Consider the following 26,235-nt stretch of genomic DNA (forward strand, 5'->3'; position numbering starts at 1 on the left):
AGCAGCAGCTGAGCAGAGAACAGAGCTTTGCCTGAGCTTGTCTCCCTCTCTCCTCCCCCTCCCCACTCCAGACTCCTCCTCCCTAGCTAAGTCCTTTTTTTTCCTGCGTCACAAACACAAAATGGAGATATTCTGGGAGGAATTCTGGGAGGAAAACAATCTGTATAAAATGGCTGAATGCAGCAGAACCAGGCAGTTGAAGAGAAGCACAAGGACACCCTCTGCTGTCCAACCTGGGAACCTATCTTCCTTTTTTTGTTTTTCCCCAGTGTTTCAACAAAGAACTTGGGCCTTTTTTCCCACCCCCAACCTCACAGAACAGAAACTAAAGCATAGCACAACAGAAAAATTTTTGACATATATCTTCAAAAGAGAGTTGTAAAAAGGATTCCAAAGCTAGAATGTCTGGCGCCCAGTTCATTGCTGAATCATGTTTAGTATTGACAGATTTTCCCTGCATCCACAGAACAGAAGGGAGGCTACCCAGAGCACAGAATTCCATCATTCCAATCCATGATCTCATAGCCTCTGGGAATCCCTGGGTCATAGACTTTATTTCCCCAGGAATTCCTGCAGTAGGCTCCTCTCAATGAAATTTACAAATAGGAAATGGGGGAGTAAAGAATTGTCTGACATCCTGTGAATAAAATCCTCAAGGATTTGCTTGAACTGCAGGTGGGGGGGTGAGTCAGCAGAGAGGATCTAGGACAATGGGTAAATACTGCTGAGAACAGATTTAACCTACAGCATATTCGGGGCTGAGAACTCGGCTAAAGGCACAACCTTATCTTGCATATTAAACAGAATTTGGGAGTCAGGAAAACCTAATGCCAAATTCCACTTGTAATGTTTTGTACCTATCTGATTTAATGGCAAATCACCTAAACCCTCTGAGTCTCAGTTTTCTCATTTGTAAATGGGGATATTACCTTTAGTATCCTACATCATAGGATTGTTGGGAAACTGGAAGGAGATAATATATTTAATGTTGTGTTGCTGGGGTTTTTAAAAAAATCTTTAAAATGCTATACAAATGGCAGCTATTATTATCAGTAGCTATTACTTCCAAGTCTACCTCCACAATACCTGCTCAGCTTGGGATAAGGAAAATGACAATGCCTAGGAGCTCAGTATGGGAATGGCCTTAAGTTTCCCTGTGACACAACTCAGAATCCAGAAAGACAGTACTAAGTGGAACAAGAGAGAAAAGGTCAAACATGTATATTTGGGGAAAATGTTGAGTCAGTATTATAAATAGTTTGTTTCTATTGCCTAGAGAGCTGCTACCTTGCACTCTCCTGAAGCAAGATCTAGTGAAAGAACCCACATATATAAACTTAAAATTACTAAGGAACATAGGGATAATGCTTTGGAATCAATACCAAGATACCCACAATGGGAAACACAGAAGAAACAATCAGAAGCTCTGTAAAAGAACTGAGTTGCTTCCACTGAAATCAAAGGGACTGCTAGTGCTCATGGGTCTGATCTACATGAAGCAAGGAAATAAGATCCACATGAAGCTGCTGTAAGGAAGAATCATTCCTATAGGCAGTTGAATCCCAAGCCCTAGTGTAACAAATTATGCCCATATGAAAAATTCCCAGTTATAGTCTTCATGGCTAGGACACAGATGGAGGGCTCATAGATATTTGGTACATTCTTATTTTCAGACAAAAAACATGGAAAGAAATAAGGTAGTATATCTGCTAGAATCAGCAGCCTTTTCCACCCCCAAATAAGATTTCTGTAATTAATTTCTCTGCCAATTCAAACTCTCATCTCTTTGAATTTAATAGAATTAGAAATATTACGGATTAAGGAAGTTTGCAGGGGACAGAGAATTAACAGAACTGAATGAAGCTGAGAATCAATAACAAAGATGTGGGTTTAAAACTAGAAGAGCCAAAGGTTGTTAAACAGCATTGGGGGGATCACAAAGGTGCATCCAGATTGCAGAGAGCACCTATTTGTTGGCTGGAATCTCCAGAAAATAGATGATCATTCAGACAATACAAGTTATTCAGTCTCTCTGTGATACTTTCCCAGCACACCCAGGGTGACTCAATAAGGGAGTGCTGAGAACCACTCAGTATCAGATTTGGGTGGGTAGGAAATAGGAAAGACCGTATTGCCCCAAGCAAGGACTAAAGTGAGTATCAGCAAAGGTGTGGCAGAGAATAATCAGCTTAAATTATATTAAGGAACAACAGGGCTGGAGGGCAGGAGTCAAGACTCAAAAGGAGACAAGAAGAATAGTGTTTATTAATAAAGCAAAACCGTCAAGGGGGTAGGGGGAAGGGATTAAGATCAGAGACCAAATCCACAGCACAGTCCCAGGAAATTTCCCCACTACCCTTTGATTTAATCCACCATTTCTTTTTATCTAAGTCATTCTTTTTCTAAACATTTTCCTTTTACAAGGGCAAACAAAAATATATTTCCAATGAGATATAATGAAAAAGGTGATAAACCTATGTATTTCTGAATGATCATAATATGCCCCTGCCTCGTTCTTTCTTTCCTACACAGGGGACTCTATAAACAGACTATATATACCTCATAATTCTTTTGTTACTAAGGATTCTAAAACCACCCACCCCTATTTTATTAATTCCAGTTTGGAAGGCAGTAAATCACAAGGCTTGAAGCATAAAAAAAAAGGACAGATGGAGAAAGCACCCTGCCCCCAGCCAAGGCCTGCTGATGCAGCTGCTTGTTTTTGTCATAGTCCTGTTTTTTTCCCTTCTTTGTTCCCGAGGTGGAGGCCAGGAAGAGGAGGGGGGAGCGGGGGAGGAAGGGGGTGGAGAAGAGGGGGTGCCTCGTCACTGCAGATACTGAAAATCACCTGATACTCTCATCCAATCCCTATCCTCTGACTTCATAATTTGGAACCTGAGCCAAAGTAGCTCAACTGCGCTCGCCCTGTGGCTGAAAAGAGCAATGCAAGAAAAGAAGAAAAAGGTGAAGAGCAGAAAAAGGTGTTGTGTGTGGGGGGATTTGGAGCAGCTCTCCCATCCTAAGGAGGTGCTTTGGAGAAAGAATAAAAAAGCTTACCACCTTTTCTGAGCTGGCCTTCTAAAAGGAGGGGTCTATGGCACTGAGTGCAAGGCTAGGATGACACAGGAGCTAGAGAAAAGATGCTTCAGCACTGCTCTTTACAACAGGGCCTCTGGAACATCTTCTGCCTCCAAGACCCCAGAGATTAGGATAGACTTTGGTTTTCTTAGTGGTTCTCAGCTATACTCAATTGTAGGAGAAGGGGGGATATCTGGACTATATAGCCTAGAGTCTCTGAGTTTGTTGTGGCTTAACTCTTTTGTCAATTGGGCTCTCATCCTGCCCATAACAGGACAGGGCAGAATGAAGAAAACAATTTCCTTGGGAGGGTAGTGAAGTTGAGGTAAAACTCTGCCCCTGACTCTAAGAATCCAGGGCTATAGGGACAAAACTAGAGATCAAGAAGGCACACATATTTAAAGATCAAACTTGGGATTCAATTCTTCTCCAATTCAAAGAGAAACAACTGTCCTGGATCCTGTGGGATTTTCACGCAAAGGACAAAGTTCACCAGATGTTAACAACTCTATATTCCCCAAATACAATAAATGCTTAAGACTAACCAATAAGCTTTAAAAGAGGCTACATAAACAATGATACAGAATTTATTCAAAGGACTTCTTTTACATTTTCAGTGTCTAAAAACTTCTTAAAAAAACCACAAAATATAAACAATCTCTAGAAAGTACTTTCTCCATCAAGAAAAACACCAAGGATTTTGATTGGGATTTCTCCCTGAGCCTTGGGAAAGCATGCTGGATGAGGACTTAGAAAGATCTGGGTTAGAATCCTGCCTTCAACATCTACTAGCTGTGGGAAAATACTAATTCCTATAGGTCTTAGTTTCTTCATGTGAAAGGAACATTATAGTTGTTGTAAAGTTCAAATAAAATAATGTATGCAAAGTACTTTGCAAACCTTGAAATGCTACAGAAATACAGATATTAGTGTTAAATTAAAGTCAGAAGAAAAGAGGTCAAGACTATATACACCATATCAGGCCTCAAATCCCTAAGTTTCAAACTTTTGAATCAATATTTAATCCAGTCAGGCTGACCTGATAGAATACAGGGAGAAAGGTGATCTAATAAAAACCCAGGCAGTCTTATGGCTTTATATATTCTGCCTAACATGTCAAAATATTCTCAGAAGCAAATAATTCTTGCAGTAAACATAATTTTAGATGGCAAGTGTTTTACACAGGTAATTTCCCCTATAACCAATACTATGTAAGGCAGGACCAAGCAAAAATATTCTGGTTTTGTCAGCAAGCCTGATGTTTTAAGACATGTTCCTAATTTGGAACAAAATTACTAAACAGCTAAGGCTCAAAGCCCACCTCTCCAACTCCCATACAAATATAAATTCTTATAGCACTGCCCTTCTTCTCTGAAAGCTCTGCATTCAGGTATGTTAACTACCACAAGATCATCAGATTTCTATTTTCTTCCTAAACCCTAATTTCACATTCTTTAAAGCCTTCATTGCTCCTTCTGAACATATCTCTGCAGAGTTGCTGTCTAGAAATTCTTGCCCATGGTCAGTTATTGAATATCTAAACAAATGTAATGTTCTCCAAGCTCAATTCCCAACTATTTCTATTCTCTCATTTATGACTCCAATCATTCCAACATAATACAATTTTAGACATATTCATTAGTGATGGCCACATCTATTTTTTAATCCTGATTGGCATTTCTCATTTTCTTGTTAGCTTATTTTTCTGTTCTAGTCTGGCTCATGGAGTCCCTTCTTAGTCCCTCTTATTTCCTCTCATCATTTTTTTCTCAATGGCTGTCAAGCCACAGTTTATTTGTACTTCTTTAAAACTCCTCTATCTTAAGAAGGCCCATCTTGATTAAGCTTAAAAGTAGTCTGAAGAAAGAAGTTAAGAATACAGGAGTTAATATTCCTAAGTACAAATAACTTCACTTCTTCACTGACAAAAATCTCTGCATTTTAAACATCCATCTTCCAAAATTTCAATTGCAAAGAGGAAATATGGGTATTCTGTACAATTTTAGCATACAATATTGATTTTTTAAATGACAACTATGTGTGTATATTGTATGTGTGTATGGATATGTATATGTATGTGTACATGTGTATATGTGCGCGCACGCACACACACACACACACACACAATCTAATCTAAGATAAAAAGTTAATCAGTATCAATAAGAGAGCAGTTTCTGGAATAGCAGAGAGAAGCAAATAGAAAGTAAAGTCATGGTAAGTTTACCAAACCTCAACACAAACTTAAATAGTGAGACTGGGTGAGCTATAGAGATGTTAGTCTATGATCCAGCTAAACAATAAAGGGAATCATCTTCTGACATTAAGTTTGAAGTTTGTGGATAATATAACACAGGATTTAAATTATATAGCCCAAGACATCTGGAGGAAGAGTATAGTGCCCAATGGGCCTACCTGCTGGGCTTTCCAAGGGTTTCCAAGATTGAGGAGGGCTCTTGGGGCAGATGAGGAGAATGCAATGACATGAAAGAGAAAAACATTAATGACTTGAACTATGTACAGAAGGGGCTGAAAATGGCTATTTGTTTGGGGTGGCCTAAATGAAATTCTTAAAATCCATAATCTTTGGCTAAATAAATAATAATAAGGAAAGGCAAGACCACAGTATTATGGAAAGAAATTTAGACCTGGAGTCAAAAGACCTGGATTAAAGTGTGGCCTCTGATATTTAATAGCTGTGATCTTTCATTCCTTCTGTTTCCTCCCTGAAAAAATGGAGGTAACAATACCTGTTCTCTAGGAGACTCTGATAAGTTAAAACACCTTGAAAACCAAAAAGCCCCTAAAGTAACAGCTCTATTATCATAAATGTCTCCTTATAAGGTTGCTGTGAGAAAAGCACTTTATAAATGTGAGTTATTGCTGTTCCATTATATCAGGGACAAGGATCAGTGGTCAAGATTTTGCAGGTTCTAAATATGGATAAGAAACAAAATGCTAGTGGTTAAGATCAACCATGAAAATGTCCTCTAGTTTTTATGCTACTTCAAGCACTCGCGTCCCTAAGCTCTGGCATAACAAAAACAAATAAACAAAAAAATCTCTCAAGTATCTATGCCATTAAAAAAAAGGCCAATTTACATGGTCCTATGAAGCTATAGATGAAAAGAGGTACAAACCATTCAAAAAACAATAAAATGTCAAAGATAGAAGGAACCTCATATGCCATTTAATCCAAATTATATCTGAACAAAAATCTCTCCTGCAATTTACCTATCAGGAAATCACTCATCCTTTACTTGAAAATATCTATTAATGAGGATGGCTCTATTTTTTAGGATGTTTTTCTTTACAACAAACCTAAATCTGTATCTCTATAAATTTTACTCCTTGGGCAAGACAGAATAACCCCAATTCCTTTTCTAATAAATACCTGAAATTTGCTATTATGGTCTATACTTGCTCTCTACACCATCCCTTGCAGATTTTAATTGTGTTAACTGATTCTCACATGGGGCTTTAATGAAGCCCTTTATCCAATCTGGTCACTTTCTTTTATGCACTTTAAAGTTTGTCAATGTTCTTCCTAAAATGTGTAGCCAAGAACTAAGCACAGTACTCCAAATGTAACCTGAACAGAACACCATATCACCTTCCTAATCCTGAATACTATGTAGCCAAAGGTCACATTAGCTTTTTTGGCTGGCATACCCAATCAATCAATAAGCATTCATTAAGCTCCTACTTCTTACAAGGCAAGTGTTAAGTACTGACACTAAATGAGCTTCCTGTTCACTTCATTTTAGTTATTTACTCCTACTTTCATACTTTTATGAAACTGATTTTCTGAACCCAAGTATTTCCTAGAGGATACTGAGCTGCCTCTAATTTCCCAGTTTCTTTTACCTTAACTATCCCCCAATCACTCAAAGTGTTTTCTGATAAGCAGCAGAACATTATACAGCTTGGAGTTGGATAAAGTCTCTGGAATTATTGCATCAGACTCTGTACTATAGAAACAAAATAAATACAAATCAGTAATGAAATTGGAGAAATGTGCCACCTGGTGGTTAAAACATTAAGTGTAATTTGCATTAGGCAAATTTTAGGTATTGAATTAAAAATTTCTGATTTTGATCTTGAGAGTACTGCCTTATACTAACAAGAACTGAAATCATTTTACAATTTAGCATATGGTCCTCAAAAGTTGCAGTGACCAAAATATCTTGTCTTCCTTCAACTTCACAATGAGCCCCTTTAAATCTAGCTAGGCAAGGAGATCAGACCATTCCTAGCCTATCCTTAGAATTTGGCAGGTAGCTTGCCAGAGTTTATACTAGCATAACCTTTAAGAACTCAGGGTCATCTTCCATACCATAACAAGGTACCAGAGTAGATCTTTAGTAGGAAAAGAATTGCTCAAATTTTAAAAGAATTGAGATTTGAATTGCCTTTTATCTGGCTTTAACTATCCCTCATTTGTTGTGAAAATTAAATGTGGACCTTGGCATCAGTATGCTTGACTACCACTACTCTTCTCCCACAGTAATATCCATATTCATGCCCAAACACGTATCCAGAAACAACTAAATGCATGGAGGGAAGCAATGCAACTCAGACTAAAATAGCCTGGAAAGTTAGTAAGTATAGAAAAATATAGGGGGTGATGACTTAAAACATAATAGTAACTTTCAGGGGCAGGTACAGGAAACAACAAGCAAACAGAGTTAGAATCACAAAATTTTGAATCTGGAAAGGAATCTGCTAATTTATGTTTCAAATTTCTTATCTTTTTCAAATAAAGAAATTGAAAAGCTGGAGAGGTTAAATGATTTTCCCAAAGTCTCTCAGCTAGCTGAAGACAGAGGTAGGATTTGAACTCAAGTTTCCTTACTCCTTGCCCAGTGTTCTTTTTATTACATGCCATCACTTTAATAGCTCAGTGCCTGTGTTCAGGTATCTGCTGCCTAAGAGATTAGCATCTATAGAATAAAAAAGAAAAAGGAAGAAAAGATTATCAAAACTTGTTAGAGCAAGATGTGTACATATGAAGCTAAGTAGAAAGTCCCAAAGCAGGACCAATATAATGGAGTTAAATGGAAGGAAATTAAGGAAAGGATATTTTTCAAGGTCTATAACTTTCTACTTAAGAAAAATAAATGTTTCCTATAAAAAAAGTGGGATCTAAAAATATTGAGCCTCAAATGACAAAACTTCTGAATACCTATTATTATCTGTGGTACTCTTTCAGAGGCAATATTCAACCTAACACAAAAGGAGAAAACAACTAAAAATTATGGCATTCTCTTCCAGTTCTTTCATTATTACAATTCTAGTGGGACTATGTATTCTGACAACTATTGACTGCTAAGTCAAGTTCTAAGCTTTCCAGAGACTAAATAATACATACAGTACTGGATCACTTCAGAAAGCATTCCTGGTAACCTGAAGGATAATCAGCACCTTTTGCATTTTAAAATTACAAGAGAAGTAACAAAAGGGGCCTGACACACCTCAAAAATTTGCCTAATGAGAAAGTCTGTTAATTTGCTATCTAGGAAATTTGTCCAACTTGCTTTTGTGTAAGTAATACGAACCTATTTCAATATCATCCAAGAGATGGTCCAATAGGAAAGACAACTTGCAAAAAGATAATCATACAAAACTGGCATAATAAATACAAAAATGAAGCCCAGAGATCTGAGTGTAAAAGTATGTATGTATGTCATGCCATGTCCTTACAAAATCTTGATCCTAAATAAGTCTGCAGATTTAATTGAATATTCACTATTGGGGAATGAAACTGTTTAGATGCCACCTGGTGGACAAAAAGAACACATGCAAGAAAAAAGAGAATTCCTTTTTTGGAGGATCCCTTCCCCTATGGAACCCTTTTGAAGACTGGTTAGTTAACTCCAGGGAACCTACCATCAGGTAGATTTACCAATTTTTTTCATGATTTGTATACTTTGCCCTAACATCATCTTAGGACTCTGGAATGGGGAGATACCACAATCTTCCTTCACTGTGGAACTTCTTCCTCTTCCCTGAGTTATTAATTTAAATGACCTAGACTTTCCTAAATTGGGATCAAAATTTTAAATTTACAGGATCAAAGGATCACTGATCAAAAACTAAGGGAGCTCAAAAGCTATTTAGTTTGAACCCCTCATTTAACAGATAAGGAAAATAAAGCCAAAGGAGCTTAGATTTCAAGTTACTGAAGAAACAAGAACCTTACAATTTCAAAATTTGGTCTTCAGATAGACTAAATGGAGATGCTTATTTTATCTTTTCATAAAACAGAAAGTTTACCCATTAGTTTGCCAAGTATCAGGATGATGTTTGTATATGCAAAACAACGGCATTTGTGTCTTTCAAACATTGCTTGAAATTGAGGAGTAGAAAGATCTGCTTAAATAGTTTCCTAGTCTACTCTCAAAAGACAACATATTTGACTTTTAGCAAAGAGAAGAAAACTGAATGATCCTGGGGCGAGTCTAATTAATCAAGAACTAGAACATTTTGAACAATACAATCTTTGGAGGGTAGGGCAAATCAAGTTCTATACTTTAGGGTTACTATTTTGTTTTGGTCAGTTTTATTTTTGTCCTTCTTTTAGTCCAGGGGGCTTACAACAGTCAAATGTTTGCTGAATAAATGAATTCAGTTTTGTGTTATTTCTGGGATAATGATCTTTAGTGTTTTCCCCTAAAATCATTCAATAAGCTTGACTGGAAGATATCTTAGCCAGGGGAAGAAAATTAAATATTCCTTTCATTGGGATTCATGGAATCTAAGTTCTCAAAAGTTTTACCAGAAGGGTAAAAACTGCTGAGGCATTGGAATGAATCCTGACAAATACTATCTATTGCCCAAAGCCAGTTTAGAGCATCTCATCACCAAATTGGCTGCAAAGTGAAGAAGTGGCTAGAGAAATGGTTACAGAATTTCTCCAAGACTTACGAAGTTACTGGTGTAACACTAATGCTAGGATTTTCAAATACTATTATGATTAATTACTATACAAGTATGAAATACATTGTAATGAAGACAATTCTGAGTAAAAAAAGCTGAACTATAGTGGGGCAAAAGTTATCTTTGAATTCTAGAGAGGCCTTCTCTTTCTTCTAACATGAGGACTCCTAGGATAGGCTGTATTAATTTTTTACTTCCTTTAAGGTTAGAGAAAGAAAAGGTGCAGACAGGAATATAAAGCAAGAAAATGACAGCTCTAATCCCAATTGTTATCTCACAAAATTATTTAAATGGATTTACAAAATTCCAAAAGTTATGCTATAAGTTAAGGGTTGGGATACAAGTTTCTGACAAAGTACATATACAGGTATTCAGCAGAAATTGCTAAACTGCATTTACTTCACTTACTAAGAACATCATGTTTGGAAAATATGAGAATCTCTCAATAAAGAATAAGATGAATTTCTCTACGTTTAAAAAAGGACAGTTTTAGGAATCAAATACCACTTAAATAACAATGGGTTCATCTGCTAAGGAAATTGTATGAGACTTAAGATTTAACTCTGTATAGTCAAATTTTAAAGAGAATAATGCTATAAAAAGTCCTCGCTATCAACTGGTATAAAACATAAAACTGGTAGAAATACCAAGGGTATTTCTAAATTTATTTTCACCAAAAGTTTACAGAATACTTAATGAGAGTCAGAATTCCCTTAACATAATCCATATTATTACAGAGGATTAATCAAATCACATCAACACACTGAGAATCCAAGGACCCTGAAGTACAGATTTAAAGAGTCTGAAAAATAAAAAAGATGTGCCAAAATAAATAAATCAGTGTTCTTAAGAAGACAAACCATTATCTCCATATTTCTGAGGTGAAACACATGAGAATTTTTTTAAAGGGAATTATTTTGATTGAGAATTAGAAGACTTATACTAAAAAGAAACATAAAGAATAAGAAAGGTGAAACAAATGCTTTTTATGAGAATTTAAAAAAAATTTTTTTTAAATGGAAACTTCCCTAGTTTTAGTTACACCTGAATTAAGTCCTAGAGTACGTTATTTTATTTTTAGTTCCATTAACATTATAGCACTTTGGAAATATATTAAGTTAAAACAAGATATTAAGTTCTATACTCAGTGAAATAGAATGGGTCATAATTATAGCTTTTAATCTTAAAAATAAGAGAATTGCTGCATTCTGGGAAACAAAAAGGAGTGAAAAATCTATAAATAAGCTGCCAGTCACTAAAATTTTCCCAAGAATCCATTTTCTTTTCATAAAATATCAGAACCTAAAGTTCAAATTAGGTCTGTATACTGGGTCTTCCAGGAAGGAAAGGACAGTAGAGAGGAAAAAAAACAGAGTTAGGAGCATGGACATTAAGTCTACTAACAATTCCAAATCCTACATCCAGGTGGAAAATGTTAAAAATATATTTTTGCCATATTTTAGCATTTCAAGGATCTGTGATCTGACAGATGAGGCATTCTGTCTGCCAACACTGATCACAATTTTTATATGATTTAGATGGTCTTTGCCAAATTGCTGGGACTAAAATACTTATTGTTCTATGTACAAGCTGTGTCACAAGGCTGTCTGAATTCCAACAAACTTGTCCTTGAACAGCAGACATAGAATTGATCCATCAATTCTATGCTAAAAAAAAAAAAAAAAACTTTATAAACTTCATATCAAGATCCACTATGGCTTTTGATAAAGCTTGCCTCCTTATCATCAGGTGATCATAGTAGAACTTTTGGTCCAACTTTTAGTCATAGAACTGGCAATTAACATGGTTCATAAAGAACATACATTTCTGGATGTCTATTATTCAGATCTGGGCACTAAAAAAAAAATCCTGGTAACAATTTAAATCTGCCCATCTTCAGAATCATGGAACTTAGCATTTATTAATCTGGATGTCAGAATCTTAATATCAATTCAATGAAAATCAAAGTTTTTACACCTAAAAGAGGCCAATTCCTATCTTTAGAAAAGCTTAATAGAGATATTGAGAATACAAAAGTAATCCAAAACAAGCCAAAAACAGACAAAGATCCCTCTTCTGTCTTCTGACAGACAAAAAGCTAATGAAGGAATGGATTCTAGGTGATCACAAGGCGAGGGGAGGTCATGAAGGGAATAGAAAGTTTTATCCAACAGTGGACAAAAAGAGTGAAGTCAAATTTTCTTTGATGAAGATACTAATGGGGGCTGAAGGGATATCAGCATAACCTCTCAACTAAGGAGATCAAAGATAACCGTCATCCAAGACTGCAGCAGTGAGGGTTGAAGATTCCCTGGAAGCCAAGGGTCACTTTTGCTGTAAAGGTTAGGGCAAAGAAATAAAACTGAACCCTGTCAGCTTACAGTACTATACAAATGCCTAAGTCACTTCCAAAAGTTACCAGAAGCATATATCTGCCTGTCAGGCTCCTTACTGCAACAAATTATAGTGTAATTTTGTTCATCAGATTAAAGAAGAAAAATTACAATAGTCACATTATACTAATATACTGATTTTGCTTATGGGAGGAAAGTGTGTTCTGAAACTGTGCTTTATTCATTTTGTTTATCAGGAGTACACATATATGTCTAGATAACAAAAACACAGGAAGGAAATGAAAATGCCAAATTTTAGGGGATGACAATTCTAAACACTATATTACTGGGGAGAGAAAACTAAAAATTCTCTCCACCCCATTCCAAGGCACCATAAACCAATATGTCCTTAGAAGGGAAAAATGAGGAAATAACAAAATAACTTCTTTTCATTTTCAGTTTTGTCTGACTCTTTAGGGTTTTCTTGGCACAGATACCAGAATGGTCTGCTATTTCCTTCTCCAGCTCATTTTATGAGATAAAGATTGAAGTAAACAGGTAAAAATGACTTGCCCAGGGTCACACAGCTGGTAAATTCCTGAGTCAAGATTTGAATTCTGATGAATTTAGAAAGATCTTCCTAAGTCCAAGTCCAGCTCACTATCCACTATGCCATTTAATATAAATATGACATATTAGCTTTTCTAAAATATGATGAAAACAATTATAAAAATTGTTGAACAGAACTAAAAGAGCAGAGTAAAGAAGTTATATAGTGCCTGATTTTGATCAGCTCCACCTCTGATAACTGCAATTTTGGTAACCTCAGTATTCTCATTTATAAAATTTTGCAATACCTGTCCTAATCCTTTAAGGCTGCTGCGATGACCAGATGAGATAACATATATTACAGTATGCTGAATACACATATAAAGAGTCTTTGTAAATATACACTCTACACAAATGTAAAGCTTACTAATAACAATATGCAGGGGAACATATGACAACATATCAGAGGCAACTACCTATCGTTTTCCAGAGAAATAGAAAAATGTTGTAGCTTCAATGATGCTTAAATTCACAAAAAGCTTCCTACTAAGTTAGAGGTTAGATTATAATATTTGTTATTCCTATGAGCCCTTATAGTTTAAAGAATATTCTATCAAATAAATCACATATGGTTTTATTCACTAAGAAATGAATTCCCAATATCGTGATTCATTTACCTGAATACCTCGTTTCATTCACTCAACACTACTTTTCATTTCTGACTCTTTTCATTTTCTCAATTTGGGAAACCCAACTTTAATTTTCTGAAATTCTCTGCCATGTTATACTCACCTTTGGAAGCTTCAGGAGAAGTGGGTCAGGGAGGAAAAAAGCCATCAGAAGTTGGAAAGAAATGAGGGAAAGAAGAATCAGATCTAGTTCACCATTATTTATAGTCAACCACACACCCACCCCAATACAATCTACTAAAACATGGCAGGTATAAGGCAAGTCAGAGTTGTATCACTCAGTGTGTCCTAGGGCTCATTGAAATCATACTATTTATTCACAGAATTCAATATAATCACATGATAATTCAGAAATTCTTAAATTTCATCCACTCCAAGTAAATTTATTTTTTTATATTTTTATCCTCAAAGAAAGAAAACATGCAAGTTTCACGTAAGGGACAAATCCCATTCTAAACCACCCAACATCTCCTTTTATCCTCAATTTCCTTTCCTAGCTTAGTCAAGGCTGATAAATTCCTCCTTCACAGGATATTCTCTGGACCCGAACTGTCTCCCAAAGGAAAGTACTTACTTTTTGTCTGGGCTGAGAAGGTATGTGTGAGCTTAGCAAATAGCTCATTGTTCTCAAACCGGTCTTCCTTTACCTTTGTCCAAAAACAATCTTGGGATAGATCTTCAGCAACAAACTGTGAACACAGGTGAGGTCTACAGTTAGTATTATAGATTCCATGTTTTCCCACCCATGAAAACTAAATTATAGATATGGAAACAGGTAGACAAATTTTAAAGCACCAATTTATAGGAATAAAGTTTTAACAAAATGTCAAAGTGGGGGCAGCTAGTTGGTGCAATGAATAGAGCACTAGCCCTTAAGTCAGAAGGACCTGACTGAGCCCTCAGACACTTAACACTTCCTAGCTGTGTGACCCTGGGCAAGTCACTTAACCCCAAGTGCTTCAGTTAAAAAAAAAAAAAAAAAAAGTCATGAAGCAGCTACAAATTTTAAAGCTGGAACAAGAGATATGGACTCCAGATGAAAACAAAGAGACTTTAATTCTCTCTGATCTCTTAATTATACATTCAAATCTCTCTAGCTCTAGTAACTTTCAGATTCCTGATACTTCTTTTAACTAGAGCTGATTCTAAATGTATTACTTTTGTCAAGTGAATAAGTCAATCAACTGACCCCCATCAATCTCTTTTCATTTGAGTCTAAGTCCTAGGAGAAGGTAATTTACTCAGAATCTTAATGGTTTCAAAGTACACTCTTGTAGATTAAGTTTATACATGATCACTGTTAAAGTTCTAACAGGAAGAAAGATACAGATGTATGCATTTTAATGACAAATGGAATCCATGACTTTTATAGCAGGGCATTATCAGCTGCCTAAACACTATGGAATGGCTGATTGTGAAATTTTGTTACCACAGTGCTGCCATCTTCTGGGGTAAAAGGTTAAGTACATTAAGTTGATAAATCCAAAATTTAGAAGCAAAGGTCTGTATACATAACCACCTTAATAAATAGTTGTTGAATGATGCTAACACGGGAAGACAATGCTGGGCCAAAGGAAAGTAAGGGAAGTCTATCTTGGGAGTTTAAGCACTTAAAAAAAAGGCTAAGGCAAAAATCAGATGCAGCTTCTTGACTATGAACTTTCGATTTTTGGCAATATCTCTTACCTTGGACCAGTTTGGCCTTCGGAGTTGCACCTCTGGCTTATAAAGCTTCTTTGGAACCAAGCCATAGGGCAGAACTGGAGCTGCAGTCATTCCCAGACCCCCAAATGCAGGGGGAGGAGGCAGCACACCCATTCCAGGGGGAGGTGGAGGGATACCAGGGACCCCTGAGAGAGGAGGGGGTGGAGGGATTCCACCAGGTAAAGGAGGAGGAGGGGGGGGCATTCCAGCTCCACCAGGCAGGGGAGGGGGAGGAGGAATGCCAGCTCCACCAGGCAGGGGAGGGGGAGGGGGAATGCCAGCTCCACCAGGCAGGGGAGGGGGAGGAGGAATGTCAGCTCCACCAGGCAGGGGAGGAGGAGGAGGAATGCCAGCTCCACCAGGCAGGGGAGGGGGAGGAGGAATGCCAGTTCCACCAGGTAGGGGAGGAGGAGGAAAAGGAATGCCAGTTCCACCGGGCAGGGGGGGAGGAGGAGGAATGCCAGCTCCACCAGACAGGGAAGGGGGTGGAGGAGGTATACAAATGCCACTAGGCAAAGGAGGGGGAGGAATATTAATACCACTGGGTAAAGAAGGGGGTATGTTAGAGTCATTAAGTAGAGGAGGGGCAGGAGGAATAGTATCACTGCTAGGGGCAAGAGGAACAGAAGAGACTACTGCAGCTGAGAGAGAAGCCATGTCCTTTTTGGTATCTTCTAGCTCCTTAGACAAACTGGCAACCTACAAAAGAAAGTGACATAACATGAGAAATTTAGTACTTTCCACCTACATTCCCAGCAAAGGGTAATTCATTCCAATTCTTAGGAATGCCTATTTTGAGGCTTTAGAATGACTAATATTAATAGGTGGCTACATATACTACTTCCCCTGCCCAAATATTACCTTTCCAGTCAGCTGAGAGACTTCAGCTTCCAGGTCCTTTTTCTCAGTAGCTAATTGTTGTTTCTCTGCATCCAATGTTTGCTTCTCTCCTTGTAGTTCCTGGAGCTTCTGTTCAAAGTCACCCTCCATCTTTTTCATTTCCACCTGTAGCTCATGCCGGGCAGTTAGCTCTGAGTCCAGCTAAAGAAGAAAAAAATCAGTATTTCAGGAAGCTCCTCTATCTCTCAGGACAAGGCCTCTCACATACCATATTATATTGTTTGTTATTTTACCTCTGGAGCTGCCCCATACCAAAGGCAATGCCTAGAGAGAATGATAATGCTTTGATCCAAAAACTTAGGAGTTGAGAGTGGGAAATCCTATATATTATTCCAATGGTTCATCCTATTTCTGGAGTCACAAATATAGGTCTGAAGTTTAAGGACATTTCCTTCATTCAACCTGGCCAGTTAGTAGAAGTAGCTTGCATTTATTTTATTTTATTTTTTTTTTTTTTGAAGCTGGGGTTAAGTGACTTGCCAAAGGTCACACAGCTAGGAAGTGTTAAGTGTCTGAGACCAGATTTGAACTCTGGTCCTCCTGACTTCAAGGCTGGTGCTCTATCCACCTCGCCACCTAGCTGCCCTGCTTGCATTTATTTTTATAGCACTTTAAAATGTAGAAAGCAATGCATACAGAAAGGAATTTGGGAGTAAAAGCCACTCATTCCCCAAAAGAGCACTAAGATATCCAAGGATCCAAGGATCAGGAATCCAAAACCAAAGAACACAGGGCCAGGTGAACATAGATAAAATTATAGCCACAAAAATCTAAAAGTATTCAGGATCTAATTGTTCCAAGAAACCTAAGAATGTCAACACAAACCAAGAGAGCAGTTGATTATTCAGGGTCACCATTTAGGACAGCTATATTGTTGATGGCCTAGGAAAGAAAATAGCATAAAATAAGGTCCAAAAGCATGACTCTTTCCATGGACCCAAACTGTGTACCAACCTCACCGGAGTGACTAGAGAAGGGGTAGATGAGGAGGGAAGAGTAGAGGGAAAGAACAAACTAGTCGGCTGGGCAGGCATGATTGACTTTTGGACAAAAAGAAGTTGGAGATGCTTTAAGTAAACCTTTCATAGCTCCCCATGATTACCTTTTTTTCCAACTCTATAGCTTTGGCCTCAGTTTTCTCCACTTTTGTTTTATCAATCATTTGATCTGGAAAAAAAAAAAGATAAGAAGTAAAATTTCCAATTCTCTCTGCCCTCTCATTCCATGCTAACCAAGAATCCTTCTAGTATCCTCTAGAATGTATTTTAAAAAACAGATACCTTTTTTCCCCCATTACATTCAACCTAAATGGGTTTATAATCACTAGTTTCACATACAAAGTATGATCCCCTCCCTCTCCCAGAATCTACTGGAGTACTTCCCAGATGTTACATTGGCTCAAAGTTGTGAGCATATGTGTAAAAATAAGGATGAGATCTAGACAGAAGACAGGGAGACAGAGTAGTAAACTTTTCGGATCTAGAACTGTATTTTCTTTTACACGTTTTATTTCCCTATTTCCATAGGAGACGGTATCATTCTTCTAGTTGCACAAGTTCAAAAACCTCAATCATAAATGATATCAGCAACAATTGAAATTCAATATATAGAAGATTATCATTGGCTTTCATATGGTCTTCTTCATTAAGAACATAATATGATGTTGTTCATTTCTTTTAAAGAAGTTCATAGATGTTGATGCTCCTTCCATATAAATATAAAGAAGCTAAAGAGCAACAAAGCTCCCACTGAGTCATCCTATGTTTTGTGATTAAAAGGGAATTGACCTAAATGATTATAATTGCCCAAAAGATTGAAAATAACTTCATGCTTACAATTTTGTTTTGCCTTCTTTGTGGTGGTATTATTTTCCTACTTAGTATTTGAAAATAAAAAGATATATCTCCTCCTAACAGTCTAGCCCATTTTCCAGATATTCAAACCCATTACTTCATCTTATTCCAAGGATAAAAAGAAAACCAGGTATATCGAATCCTGGACTTTAAAATGATATAAGTCAAATTCATCCTTTAGTAAATTGTGAAAAGTCTAGATAAACTATTTTGAGATCTATTTAATCTTACCATCTATCTAATTAATTTATCTGACTGCTTTGGCTCTGAGGGGAGAATCTTGACTTCAGAATCCAACCTTAAGAAGGGAAAGAGCTCTTATGAGTATAGCATTTCTATCTTCCAGAATCTGCTATTATTCCTATGTTCATAAAGAGAAGGAATCAACATTTTAGCTATCAACAGATTATTTCCTACTTCAAATAGAAAAAAATTTTAGGATTTGTAATAAAAAGTTGACTTGTCCATTAAATGTTCCTTTAAATCAGTGATGGGGAATGTTTGGCCCTCAAAATCATCTGCTAAGCCAACCACAGGTGACGGTGAGCTGAAAGCTAGGTACAACCACCACCCACTGCTTGAGTTCTCTAAGTTGATAATTTTGTGCTTTTGTAATGTTCCCGTAGAATATATTGAAAAAACAGATCCCTTTTCTACTCCCCCCTCCACAAACTGTGCATGTACACACACACACCCCTTAAGAAGTTTGCCTTCCCTAGATGACAAGGCATAGAGATGGGAAATGTAAAGTCACATATGAAAAAAAAAAAGGATAGAACGACCAGATCATAAAGGATGTGACAGTAACATGTAATTAGGACCAAAAGGGTACATCAAGGCTAGATTGTAAAGCTAAATAGAGGATTTATTTTATTCTAGATTTAAAAAAAGATCCAAATACCCTAGAGAATAAAGAATGAAGTTTATTGAATAAAGCTGTGACATGGTTAGACTTGGACTTTGAAAAAAACATTTTGGTCATTGTGTGGAGGATAGAATATAGTGAGCAAAGACCTGAGATAGGGAGACTAGTTAGGAGGCTAGTGCAACAATTAAGATAAGGACTAGGATGGTGACTATTTAGAGAGAAAAGATGTTAAGATGTAATAGATAGAGGCAGAGGTAGAAATAAGATTTGGTAACTGATGAGATATCTGAGGTCAGTGAGAAGAGCTTAAGATGACAATGAGGTGGTGAACCTGAGTGACTGGAGAGAAAGTGCTGTACTGAATTGTCAACTACAGAAGTGCAGAAGATAATAGTGTAAAAAAGAAAGATAGTTATTTTGGATATGTTGCATCTGAGATGATTTTAGGGCATTTAATTCAAAATGCCCAAAGGTAGTAGTTGGTGATAAGAGATTGAAGCTCAGAAAAGAGACAAGGACAAGATAAAGAATTAAAATAAATGCTTTCATTAGGTATTTGGCCCTTTAAATTTTTAGTTTATCTCCAACTTATGTTTCCAGTATTATTATATATTGGTTTCTTTTCAGATATTTTTCATTATAGCTAAACTAGTCTTATTACTGTTCTTCACACAAAACACACAATTGCCTTGATACAAGTTTGAAAAGCCCTCCTTTCCTCATTTGCCTCACAGAACCCCTAGTTTTCTTTAGAGCTAGGCTCAAATGAAACCATCTATATGAGGCCATTCGACAAAATGACTTGGTATTCATTTTGGACATACTTGTATGTGTACATGCTACCTCACTACAGAATGTGAATTTCCTGAAGAGTGATACATCATTTTTGTCTGAATCTCCAGCACCTAGTATTATGTCTGGCATTAAATAAATGTTTATTCTTTTGGCTAATTAACTAGGAAGGGAGATATGAGATGATGAAAAGCAATGGCAGCAGTAAGTAACCCCTGTGCTTACCAATCAACCCTTCAATATCTATTTGGAGATGTCGGCACTTGAAGTCGGGATCAGCACCATTCTTGTGAAGCACTATCTGGGATATGCACTCATCTATCAGCTTATAGTACTGAGGTCTGAAGAAAAGAAAAAGGAAGTAAGGAATAAACAAAATACCCTCAGATCCAAAGAAGGTCTGGGCTCTAGAAGTCACATGGCTACAATAAACAATTCTAGTGCCTCTCCTTTAATGATTATTTCAAATTTATCCTGCCCATACTTTAAAACTCTACTGCCTCATGAGACTATGAGTTCTTAGAAAAAAAAGATTTTAACTTTCTTTGTCCCCATCATTTAGTACAGTATCTAGCGCACACACCCACACACACACACACACACACACACACACACACACAAAAACGAACTTAATAAATGTTGGTTTACCAACTGACTCAATTACTAACTCAGTATGGAGTCCCAAAGAAAAAAATCTGAGATAAAATCTTCTTTAGAAATCTGAAATAAGGTCACTATAGCTATGCCATGAACTACTCTACTTCAGCTACCCTATGTTTTCTGGATAATCAAAAGCCAAAAATTCCTGCTCTCCATTTTTACACTCCCTCTCCTGTCTCACAGAATCCCTTTCTTCCTTTGACAGGATAAGACTACCAACATCTGCTGACTATTCCTTTTCAAAAAATGGGCAGATATAGCTCCCTTACTCCAAAGGAAATAACTTTAAAGATAACCTTAAACTGTCCCCACCCCAAAAGAAATTGTATTCTTTACTGAGCCAACAGGGGTAGTTTTTTTGCCTAATTAGAGAGAAAATTACCAGACAACTATGGCTGTGCATGAATGCTGATTCTTAGTTTTCATTACTACCTCCACCCTATAATCTAAAAGTTTGTTTTATCCCCTTAATTTAACACCACAGTAGTGCCTGCCCCTAGCTTTCCCAGGGACCCTGCCAACCACCACACCTGGCCTCGTAGTCATTCCGGACCAGCAGCAGATGCTGCAGGATGGATAGGAAGAGCGGCTCAGCCTTTGAATCCTTAACTGTGTTCAGGAGGATCTGAAAAACTTCACTGAAATCAGTGGGAAAGAGGCAAGGGCTAAGGAAAATATGACTTTGGAAATTAGACTAGTCACTGATTCCTGACACTTGTGGAAAAGCAATGATACTAGTAAGATGCCCTACCTTAAAAACCTGTCCACCGCCCCCCCAAAAAAAGCCCCCTCAACTCAAAAGACCACTGTGCAAAAGGGTTATGTTTAAAATTCTTCAGATCTAAAGGATCAAGTAGTAGCAAAGAGAACATAAAGTAACTAGAAAAGTACTAGCATTAGATCACAACACATAACCAAATATTTGTCAGTGATTCTCAATCCTCATCTAAGAAATAAATACAAAGGAATTAAGACACATACACATCTCCTTAAAAGATCATATTTTGACCATGTTCCTTGACCTATGTCAATGACATTCAAATTTCATAGTATTCCCAGGAAGTAAATACTAATTTTTTTTGGCTCCTTCTATTATAAAGGACTTTCTGATGTCTTTGTCTGAGGATTCTCAGAAAAGAGAAGGTTAAGAATACTGTAAAGACTGTCCACAAGATTCTTTTGCTGGGTCAATTACATATGGATCTTAGTTTCTTAAATACAGTGAAATCTTTCTAAGCACATCAGGATTTCACCCCAATTTAACAAAGGCATCACATCTGGAGCCACTATGCAACAGGAGGATATTCCATTTCCATTCGTATGTCTTCCAATCTTCCCTTCAGGTCATAGGAATCCTCCTCCCCTTGCTCATCAAACACAGCCAGCTGTACCTTCATATCTTCATTCTCCATCAGCCGCAGATCCTATCAACAGTTAAAAACAGACAACAGAGAAGTGTCCATCATGTCTTCATTGTTTTCCAAAATTGTTTTATAATTATGACCAAGGTTTTCAAGAAAATGAGAGCTATTAGTACAAAGAAAAAAAGGAAAAACCAATTTACATTATAATTTTCAGAACTTGCCCTCACCTTAAGCACTTGCTGCAAACCTGATCTCATCAGTTCACTTCGGATATGGACTCTGAAATCAAGTTCTTCTGCAGGTGTGATGAGGGCATTGATCAACTGTAGACATCCCACCTAAGATGGAAAGATAAAACAACTGGGTCAATGTTAACTTCTGGAGGAAACTAAGGAAGGTTCTTTTTTTTCCATTTAACTTATTTTTAGAGGAAAATACATACTTAGCATAGATCTTACAACACCTATTAAAAGTCACGAAGCCCAATTTAAACACTGGCCTGAATAGATCAAAGTTTTTAATATCATTCCTGGGACTGTGAAACTCTGGATTGGGCAAGTATCTATTTTATTTTAAAATTCAATTTTCCCAGCTATAAGATAGTCACATCAATTTCCTCGTCAAAAATGAATCAAAAATGAGTCATCAGACCTTTTTTTCTTTTTTAGCCAAGACCTATCGTTAGTAAAGGAAGCTCTTCAGTGAGGAAACTTCCTCTACCATGGCCATCAACAATTCATCTTAACTCAGTCTTAAGAGAGATGCAATGACGGGGACACTGAGAGACTGAATGATTTGCCCAGGTTCACTTGCTGGTTTGGACTTGAACCCTAATGAATCTAACTCCAATCCCCCATATCAAACTGTCTCTCAGTCCAAAATGTACCTAATCAAAATTTCTAAAATTATGCACAGTACCCACTGACAAGTGGTCATTTAGCTCCTATTTGAAGACCAAGTATCTTTTGTGTACTCCACAACTGGCCAATTCTAATTATTTGAGAATATTTCCTTACCATTAAGTCTAAATCTGCCTTTTATAATTTCCAAACAATGGCTCTTACTAGGCCCTACTTAGCCCCCCAGGACCAAGCAAAACAAATCTTTTTCTCCCATAATTTTCAAATACTTGAAAACTAACATCATGACTCCTCTAAGTCTTCCCTTTTCTAAATTAAATATTCTTAAAATTTCTTTAACTAATTTTTATAGAATATAATCTCCAGAACTGGATGCCATCATATGCTCCAGTTTACCAATGACTTTCCTAAAATGTGATATCCAAGAAAGTTTTATTTCTTGGAAAAGAAGTCCCATATTTATCTTTTAGCATACAGGACACAAAAAGAAGACACTCAATTTGTTCTATCGAGAGACTGGAAGATGCAAGAAATATTGACCCCTACATTTAGTTCCCAGGTGTTGCTCTCAGTTTACAAACCTTGAGAGCAATGGAGGTTCCACTCTTTAATCCCTCCAAGAGAGGCTGGAAGCGGTCTACTTCCTCCATCTCTGCTCGCTCTGTCATAGCCTCCAGAACACGTTCATTCCTATATTGGAGGTAGTGAGTGGAAGATGAGGAAAAAAAGGTTAGGGAAAAATGAAGATGGATTATTCAGAGTCTTACTCCAGAGTGATGGGTAAGAAAGGAAAAGAAAGAGTACAATTATTCTGGCACAATGACACAAGATGATCTTTCTGGAAATAAAGGAAAATTGCCATACCACTGATTATACTACTCCTCAGAGGCTTCAAAAGTGGACAGTGGCCTAAAAAATCTCCTTTACTAGTCCTCCTAATACAGTTTCCACTTAGAACTCTTGTACTAGGAATAAGAGTCACCAAATTCTATACCAAGTAGAAAAACAGTAGTATCCAAACAATTGAAATCAAATAGCATATTCCCTCACACCCAAGCAAACATCCCTCCAACACATATACTTTCAGAGATTTAAAAAAGAAGAGAAAGGAAATGGAAAAAGAAGAACATTTCAAATCACATACATATCCTCAGGCTGTGGTAGAATACACAGAGCAGACAGAAGCTTGGCTGCATCAATCATCATATTGGGAACAGCAGGGTCCATGGCTCTGACCAGCAGCAGGATTCCTTCTTCTGTTTCCAACATTGTCTTGATCCCAAACTGGCAAAGGAATAACAGTAAAGAAGGATGTAAAGACTTAAGATCCCAATGACAGAATGTGAAGGAACAGAATCTCATGCATTTTTCTCAGCAAAATCCTAGACTACAAGACAAGCAAAATCTCTTCACCCAATGATAAAGAAGAATTATTACCCATTAATGCAAATAAGTGTGCAAATGAATAAGGGAGAACTAATATGATATCAAGTTATCTTTTTTTATTATGAGTAAAAGCAGAAATAGCAAGGGTATTCCAAAAACAGGCATATGTCTAGTACTAATCCACAGTGGAACGAGAGAGGAAGTAGCTAGATGGCACAGTGGATAAAGAGCTGGTCGTTGGGTCTACGAGATCCCCGAGTTCAAATTGAAGTTCAGATACTTCCTTACTGTATGACCCTGGATAAGTAGCTTAACTTTCTGTTTGCTTCAGCTTTCCCAACTATAAAATGAAGATCATAATAGAACATATTTCCCAGGGTTTTTGTGAGATCAAATATAATATTTGTAGAGTATTTAGCATAATGTCTGGCATATACATTATATAAATGCTTGTTATTATTATTAAATAAGGAGATCAGACTTTTAAAAAGAATATATTCAGGTTAGGAAACCAAAAAGCAAAGGACAAAAAAACCCCCCAAAAATAACAAACAAGGGAGAAAGACAACTAAGCTGGAAAGGACTAATAAAGGATGTATAAGTGCCACTAAAAAAAAAAAAAAAAAAGTATGAACCAGCATAATGAAATCATTTAACCTCATGCTCTTGGCTGACTCTTTGGAGTTGTCAAGTGAAAAGAGAATTGGGTAGATGGAGATGGAGGAGATGGAGAAGGGAAAAGATCTCACCTTGTTGTTCATAAAAGCTTTCAAGCAGCGAATAATCTCATGCTTATTACGGCTGTCATAGCTTCTGCACAAAGAAGAAACAATCAGTGAAATGCCTTTAATGCTTAATTTTCTCCCAACATCCAAAAAAGAGGCTTTTAAACTGGGACACAAAATTCAACCCTAAAATCCTAAAGGCAAAAATAGGGTAGTACCATTCACTTTAATATACGTTTAAGTGTTTGCTGTGGAGGTAATTTGATAAGACCAAGATAAGGCAAACCCAACTCTCAGGAACTTTACATTTTAAGGAAGCAAAGGAAACAAAATATGTAAATGAATAAAGATAAGATCATTTGAGGAGGGTAACAATAACACCAATAAGGGGAGTCTGGAAACATTTCCTAGGGTAAGTAACCTTGAGCTGAATCTTAAAGGAAGTTGAGGATTTTAAACTAAGAGAAGTATAGGTAAAGAAGGAATGCTTCCAAATGCAAGGGGAAAAGGGTATGAAGATAAGAGATGCTAAGTTTGAGGAACAGTATGACCTGGCTAGATTCTAGAGAGTATGAAGGAGCTGAAAAGTTATGTTGGAACCAGATTATGAGAGACTTTAAATATTAAGAAGAGTTATATATTAGGGAGAGGAGTTTGTATCCTAGAGGTATAAGAAGTCACTGGAGACTTGAGCAGAAAATGATATGGTTAAATGTTTCAGAGCTTCAAAGTTAAGATTATCTAATGAGAATAGGAGCACAAATTTTCTCACTAGTCTTCTAGGCACCCACACAATCAATTTTCTTTCATATTTTTCAAAGTCCTATCTCAACATCTCAGTATAGTATGGACTACAAGCTCTAAATTTAAAGTTCAACTAATCTGGAAAGACTTTAAATACTGATCCAATGATCCATATCTACTGTCTTTGAAATTCATCTGATAAGTGTGGTGAATTTTTTGGCCAATTCCACTCAGACAATTTACTAAGTTATAAAAGAGTTGAAGGCTACATCAAAGCAAGGAGTAGTCTCCCTCTTTTTCTAAAACAGATTGCCACCTCCTAGAGGAAACCCCTACCCTGTTCTCCCCTCTCAATTTGTATTTTCATTGTATAAATTTCTAGACCCCTGAAGCAACTGTTCACTAAAGTACCATTTAGATTTTTACCACTTAGAATTACCATTTAGAAAAATGCTCCACAGATTAACATCTCATTCCATTATACCCTATTAAAATTTAAAAAGCATTCATTAAGAACCTACTGTATGACAGACACTATATTAGGTATTAGTTATGAAGACAAAACCAGACTTTCTACCCTCAAAGAATTTATATTCTACTCAGAAAAATAGACATACCTATCTACCCAGGTTACTTATACCTTCGGAATCTAATACTTAATGTGCAACAAGAAAATGGTATTTACACACATATATTGTATCTGGGTTATATTGTAACATATGTATGGGATTGCCTGTCATCGGGGGGAGGGTGTAGAGGGAGGGGGGGGATAATTTGGAAAAATGAATACAAGG

At 36.8% G+C, this 26,235-nt stretch overlaps 1 protein-coding gene across 5 annotated transcripts in view; it reads right to left on the reverse strand.

Annotated features, from left to right (window-relative positions):
- DIAPH1 (diaphanous related formin 1) overlaps positions 1-26,235 on the reverse strand; it is an 80,183-nt gene that overhangs the window by 22,658 nt on the left and 31,290 nt on the right. For 3 of the 5 annotated variants that reach the window (XM_074291665.1, XM_074291663.1, XM_074291667.1), the window contains 11 exons: positions 24,722-24,785; positions 23,731-23,870; positions 23,168-23,276; positions 21,954-22,064; positions 21,668-21,786; positions 20,893-21,009; positions 19,928-20,043; positions 17,292-17,356; positions 16,151-16,330; positions 15,272-15,988; positions 14,160-14,274 (listed from right to left, as the gene is read on the reverse strand). In XM_074291665.1, the coding sequence (XP_074147766.1) occupies positions 14,160-14,274; positions 15,272-15,988; positions 16,151-16,330; positions 17,292-17,356; positions 19,928-20,043; positions 20,893-21,009; positions 21,668-21,786; positions 21,954-22,064; positions 23,168-23,276; positions 23,731-23,870; positions 24,722-24,785 (1,853 nt within the window). The remainder of the gene's footprint in view (positions 1-14,159; positions 14,275-15,271; positions 15,989-16,150; positions 16,331-17,291; positions 17,357-19,927; positions 20,044-20,892; positions 21,010-21,667; positions 21,787-21,953; positions 22,065-23,167; positions 23,277-23,730; positions 23,871-24,721; positions 24,786-26,235) is intronic. The other 2 variants (XM_074291666.1, XM_074291664.1) reach the window with 1 other exon arrangement.

The sequence above is a fragment of the Sminthopsis crassicaudata genome, chromosome 2 (assembly GCF_048593235.1).
Source record: "Sminthopsis crassicaudata isolate SCR6 chromosome 2, ASM4859323v1, whole genome shotgun sequence".
Taxonomy (NCBI): domain Eukaryota; kingdom Metazoa; phylum Chordata; class Mammalia; order Dasyuromorphia; family Dasyuridae; genus Sminthopsis; species Sminthopsis crassicaudata.